Here is a 6,656-nt window from a genome sequence, read left to right as displayed (position 1 = left end):
ACCTTATTTACGACATATAAGACGTTTGGCTGCATTCTAACAGGCCTATGCTCTATGTAAGCACAACTAGCGATTCATCAAGACAGATTGATGAAAACTGTTTCGCGGCAGAAAATTGATTTTTAGAAACTGCATTCTAAGTTCCCCCGACCACGGCCATTACATGGATATACTGGCTCGCGCTGGATTTTAAATTTCTTCTACATGCCTCCGAACTACACCAAAGTGATCTCGGGAACATCTTATATGTCGTAAATAAGGTCCAGGTTGTCAAAAACGAGCATTGTCCTTTAACGTGTTCCACACCCACACATCATTTGACACATTTTCTACACACCACTAAATCCTCCTGGTAACAAGCAAATAACCACACGACAACAACTGGCATTTAAAGTTTTTTTTGTCCGTTTTATGATTTTTTTTTCTTTATTAAGGAAAAGCATAATTACTACAAATTACAAATAACACTAACAGCGAATCACATCAGCCTACAAAGCAGATATTATGAATATTAAATGTTATAATACAAGATCTCATTCAAGTATTTTACATTTTTCCATTTTATATATTTTTTTGTTCATTTTTGTTCATTTTCATCTTTTTTTCTCATGACAAGCCTAGGATATTGTAATGATAATGAACTATTAACATTTTAATGGTTCATAAACAGCAATTTTATTTATATGGCTTTATGGATTTTTGTCCTTTTTTCAGTCTCCAGACACCATAGCCGTTCATATCAGAATATTGACATCACAAAACCCCAGCCAGTCTCTTCCACCTTATCCCTCCTTTCCTTCCTTCCCTCCCTCCCTCCCTCCTTCCTTCCTTCTCCAGTATCCGGCCCAGTCCAATTCAATCTGCAGTACAGCAGGCATGGTGCCCCTTAGTACTAGAGTGCCAGCAGCTCTGTAGGTTTCCTGTCACAATGCTAGAGAAGGCTGGAGGCCCAAGCACCAGTCCCCTGCCCCATGACTAGAGGTGAGGTGACGTTCACTGAGGGGGAGATGTGGGGCTGTCAGTGGAAGAGCTCCCCCTGGTGGTCCCCTCCGGGACCACATCCTCTCAGAGGATTCCTTGGCTTGGGGAAACACCTGGAGTTTTTTTTTTCCTGTGTTTTGTCTTTATTCCTGGAGTAAACGATTCTTGAGTGAGCGATTCATCATCATCAAATCACAGAAGCCTCTATCGACCCGCAGATCCCTGGAGTTAAGCCCACAAGACAGAAAAGAGCTAAAACAAAAGTTAATTCTCACTAAAATCTCCTAGATTGTTTTTCTTCCAACAATGGTGGTTAAGGAAAAAAAATTAAAATAAAAAAACAAAAATAACAGAATATGAAGGTGACAACTGGACATTCTAACACAGGGGAACCACCAGCCAATCAGCAATCAGGTTCTCTCTCTTCCTACAGCAAGTCTACACATGTATTGTCTGTATACAACGTATTTAACTGTTCTTATGCCAATTGAGATTTACTTGAAGAGGAAAATGACAGTTCGCTATCATTTATCATTTACTTGTATTAAAAGGGGGAAATATTCAACCATTAAACTTATACTTTGGCTCATGATACGATTCATGGAAGCTTTCAATTGCTTTTAGGTATGGCACTACCGTGCTTCACACCCACTGTGCAATTTGTAAACAATTCAAGAAAAAAAATCCTGCTAATCAACAATTATTTCAACTTGAAATTTCTGAAACTTGTAATGTTTTTTGTTTTTTTGCATTAGATGTCAGTTGGTACTCTAATTTCAAATTTTCCCTTTATCTATACTATGTTCCCATTTCTGAAAGTCCACAGCTGTTTCAACGAATGCATATGCAATACTGAGACAATACCAATCTCCAAAGCATAGCTAGAAACACAGCAAAATGAAATTAAAAAGCATTAAAACAAGATAATCATTAGACTATAAAAAAAAAGAAGGTATAGTACGTAGTACAGGTGGTAAGGCGAATATATAATCTATATAAATCTGGGCCTGTATTTATAAACAATGAAACAAGTAGCTGGGAGGTGTTGATTCTCTTCATCAGATCCAATTCACATTTACATTAGTGGAGAAAAAACTAAATCACTCATTTGATATCATCAGTACACGTGGGATAAAGATGCTGCTATCCACGCTAGGTTATGAGAGTTCACGTGACTGTGTGGTAGACTAGGTCTAGGCCCCTACGGACCAGAACATCAGGCTTGGTGGGTCAGGGATCTTCTGTTCATTGGCTGAACTCATCCTGCTCTCAGAGGCAAGATACTGTGTGTTTGCGTTTGTGTGTGTGTGAGTGCGTGAGTGTGTGTGTGTGTGTGTGTGTGTGTGTGTGTGTGCGCGCTGTTTGTGAGAGCTTCTTAGTTCAGTTGATCATGCGTTTTACCTAGCTTCTGTGAGTGAGTATAGCTTGTCTGAATGTGTGTGTGTTTGTTTTGTGTGTGTGGATGTGCACGTGTGTAAAGGAGAGAGAGAGAGAGAGTGTGGTGGTGGGTAACACAGGTTGGCCAGGCCAAGCAGCCTTTATCTACGGTCAGCAGGCCTCCCCCAAACCCCACCACACACAGCCCCCCAGAGCACCGGCAAGGTGCCACCTCTACTGTGATAACCTTTGATTCTTCAAGTAATCCGGATGGGTGATTCCAGTCCTGTAGCCGGGATGGTGGTCGTGCGATGGATGGATGCTGTCGGATGAATGGATGGATGGATGGATGGAGGCAGGCTGTCCTTGTGGGGAAGGGGTGGGGTGGGGGTTTCCAGGGGCGGGGTTTGTGAAGCGTTTTAGCACATAGAGCCACAAGTTGCAAACACACAGGGGGCGGGGGGGCGGGGAGGGTTGTAACAGACCATATGACATTTGGAAGACGGCTCAGGAGGGTGAAGGGGTAGGTTGACACGGTTTGGCAGACTGGGGGCCACTGGCTGTGTGGTCAATCCTGGAGGTGGTTGCATATTTGCAATTTTGATGCTGTACAGTCGACATACATTAAGGTGGAGGGCACAAGCAGAAAAACCATTAAAATAAGGCAACTTTCAACGATCTTGCTCATAACTGAGGGAGTCTTTTCTTTCTTTATATCTTTGATCATTTGGTTTTTTTCATCTTTTTTTTCTTCCTCTTAAGTCCAGCAGCCCTAAAACAGTAAATTCTTAATTCCCAAAGCATCATCTTACAATCCCCTACTGCCCCAAAAGAAACAGAAAAATCTAAATCAGACCTCAAGTGAGGAAATGCACATCTGTCAGCCAAACAGACGGTGTTGATGGGACTGGGGGGTCCGATAAAAGAGAGAGAGAGAGGTATGGGGGGGTGGGTTGTAGTTGTTATCAAACGCCTTCCAGAACCAGAACCATGTCTCTTCCCACATAGAACCACCGGAGATTATATGCCAAGGTTTCGCAGCAAGAGATAAGAAAAAAAGTAAGTATTGTGGAACACTTCATCCATTCCGTCAAGTAGTCTCTCTCAGTCTCATCTCTCCACAAGACAAAAACTTTTGTTTTCAAACGAGAAAAACTCAAAATGGAAGAGCCTTGATTTGTTTTTTTGTTTCGTTTTTTTGTTATTTCCAATCATGAGGCGCGTCCGTGGAAAGGAAGTCTGTGTTCTCATGCTTGCTTGCGTCAACGACAGACCGGACCCCCGTTTGGCGCAGTAAGAATCGTCTAGAAGGGCTGTTATGTTGATCCACGCAGCATGCGCTGCTCGGCGGTTACTTTGGTGGCTTGGCGTCCGAGGCGGTCGGGGCCTTCTGGCCGCTGGGCTTGGCGTCGTCCCGCGGCAGGCCAGGCTGGAGGGGAGCAGGCCCAGAGCTGGCTTGGCTGTGGGGGCGGCTGGAGCCCTGGGAGGCGTGTCGACGGCGCCCGTCCCCGCTGGACGAGTGTCTCTTGCGGCCGCCCTCCTCCATGGGGGGCTGGGGGGGGACAGAGGAGGGGGCAGGTTAGGAGGCGGGGCACTGGACACGGGACGAGATCTGGGCCTGTGCTTATAAAGCGTCTCAGAGTAGGCTGATCCTAGATCAGGTCCCTCTGTGTCCATATGAGCTTACTGAAAAAGCACAACTGATCCTAGATTACAGTGGCTGACAGATCCCACATCTCAGCACATCCCTCCTCTGACTGGCTATGAAACACCTCCGCATGTCTCCAGTCTTCTGACTTAATGGACAATCAAGTAAAACCCAGACACAGGACATTCTCTCTAGAAACTAAAGGAAGTGTACGTTTCTGTATACGACTAGAGAAAAGGCTGCAATCATGCGCCTGAAGAAGCAAGACGCCGGCACATGGCATCATCCTTCCTGGCCCATGGCCGCCATGAAGATATAGCTGCTTAAGGGAAAACAAAGACCATTTCTCTAAAGAGGATGCATTATATAGCAAGGTTATTATAGTTAACGAAAACTAACTAAAAAACGAAAACTAGGTGTGAAAAAACATTTTAGTTAACTGAAATAAAAATAAAAACTAGGCTTTAGAAAAAAACGATAACTAACTAATACTGTATGTGTGTTTACAAAACTAACTAAAATAAACTAAAATTGTAGAGAAAATGTCCTTAGTTTGAGTCTTTTTCATTCCATACATAAGCCTAGTATTTTGGTGGATATGAAATCTATCCTCCATGTTCTTTAGCTGTGCCCCTGCGCAGAAGTAATCTGACGTGCACCAGATGGTTTGTTTTGCACAGAGTGAAACAACATGAGCTCACGAGATCAGGATGGTCTCACTAGGCTAGCGCAGAAGAATAAAAACTAAAACTAATACTGAAACTAATAACTAAACTAAAACTAAGCATTATCAAAAAATACAAACTAAACTAAACTAGCAAATCGGCTTTAAAAACTAATTAAAACTAAACTGAAATTGAACACAAAAAGTTAAAACGATATAAAAATAAAAACTAATGAAAAAAGAAAAACTATTATAACCCTGTTATATAGTCAAACACGGCCTCTCTGAACTCACATCAACTCTGAAGTCCTCCAGGCGTTTGAACTTGCTCAGGTACTCCTGCAGCTTGGGGTCAATCTCCATGCTCTTGGATTTGGAGTACTTCAGGAAGGCCCAGAACTTCTCCAGCCCGTACAGCTGGCCTGTAACAGGACACAGTTGAACAAACAATGTCAGAACTCTGCACCAGAAACCAGACTATATCAGAGGGCTGAGGGTGAGGTTTATTGTAAAGGTGCAGTAGGCGGTGTTTGATTGTTAAAACTTTGGACATTTTTTGAAAGATTTTTGAAAAATGCAACCGACAAAATCCCGCCCCTCCCTTCAGGCCTCCTTCCAAAGCCACTCCTCCAAACTGGAGGAAACAAATGACACTCGCTAGGCAGGTGGGTAGGTTGACAGGCAGGTAAGCCATCCAATCATTTAACTCAAAATGACTGGATGCACTTATTACAGTCCTACGACTTCCACAGATTACAAATTTATTTCATTTTAGTGTCAGCGCAGTTTATTTATTGATTTCTACAGGATGTAATGAGATTTGCAATAAATAACACAAAGTGCCTATGAGCTAAACCACATACTGCACCTTAAAGCCAAGCTATTCCTCTGAGCGTCTGAGCTGCTGGTAACATTGAAACAAAGACATGAAAGACCACAAGTCAGTCCACTCTTAGATTTGAGACACTGACTTGGAAGCCGGTATGGTGGTAAGTGTGTTCAGGGGTGCGTGGGGAAGGTATGGCGTTAAGATGTGCGTTCAGAGGCGTGTGTGGCAGGTATGGTGTTGTGTGTTCAGTGGTGCGCGTGGCTGGTATGGTGTTAAGAAGCGTGTTCAGGGGTGTGGGGGGCATGTAGGGTGTTAAGTTAAGTGTGTCCAGGGTTGCGTATGGCAGGTATGGTGTTGTGTGTTCACGTAACAAATAAATAAATAATGCACAACACCGCATGTGAATGTGTTAGCGGATAGCCTTGAGAGAAAGGGCCGTCTGAATGGAAGAAAGGTTGCGCCAGAATGTGCACTCGCACAAATGCTCACCATTATATTTCAAGGTCACACAGATTAAATTTCGGGAGCATGTGTGACCAAAACGGTGGCAATTCTGAGCCCTGGGTGCGTATGGCAGGTATGGTGTTAAGTGCATTCAAGGGTGTGTGTAGCAGGTATGGTGTTAAGTTGAGTGTGTTCAGGGGTGTGTAGCAGGTATGGTGTTAAGTTGAGTGTGTTCAGGTGTGTGTAGCAGGTATGGTGTTAAGTGTATTCAGGGGTGTGTGTAGCAGGTATGGTGTTAGGTTGAGTGTGTTCAGGTGTGTGTAGCAGGTATGGTGTTAAGTGTATTCAGGGGTGTGTGTAGTAGGTATGGTGTCAAGTTGAGCGTGTTCGGGTGTGTGTAGCAGGTATAGTGTTACGTGTGTTTAGGGGTGTGTGTAGCAGGTATAGTGTTAAGTGTGTTCAGGGGTGTGTGTAACAGGTATGGTGTTAAGTGTGTTCAGGGGTTTGTAGCAGGTATGGTGTTAAGTGTGTTCAGGGGTTTGTAGCAGGTATGGTGTTGTGTTAAGTGTGCTCAAGGGTGAGTGTAGCAGGAATGGTGTAAAATGTGTTCAGGGGTGCATGTACTGTAGCAGGTATGGTGTTACATGTGTTTAGGGGTGTGTGTAACAGGTATGGTGTTACATGTGTTTAGGGGTGTGTGTAACAGGTATAGT

The 6,656-nt window shown here is 43.6% G+C and overlaps 1 protein-coding gene across 2 annotated transcripts in view; it reads right to left on the bottom strand.

Annotated features, from left to right (window-relative positions):
* Positions 1–832: 832 nt before the first annotated feature.
* The window catches only part of larp1 (La ribonucleoprotein 1, translational regulator), a 61,927-nt gene continuing 56,103 nt past the window's right edge, over positions 833–6,656 (bottom strand). For both annotated transcript variants that reach the window (XM_084449951.1, XM_084449952.1), the window contains 2 exons: positions 4,965–5,092; positions 833–3,910 (listed from right to left, as the gene is read on the bottom strand). In XM_084449951.1, coding sequence (XP_084306077.1) covers positions 3,710–3,910; positions 4,965–5,092 — 329 coding nt within the window. In that variant the 3' untranslated portion in view covers positions 833–3,709. The remainder of the gene's footprint in view (positions 3,911–4,964; positions 5,093–6,656) is intronic.

The sequence above is a fragment of the Borostomias antarcticus genome (assembly GCF_949987555.1).
Source record: "Borostomias antarcticus genome assembly, chromosome: 15".
NCBI classification, from domain to species: Eukaryota; Metazoa; Chordata; class Actinopteri; order Stomiiformes; family Stomiidae; genus Borostomias; species Borostomias antarcticus.
This window is presented reverse-complemented; position numbering and strand designations above follow the sequence as displayed.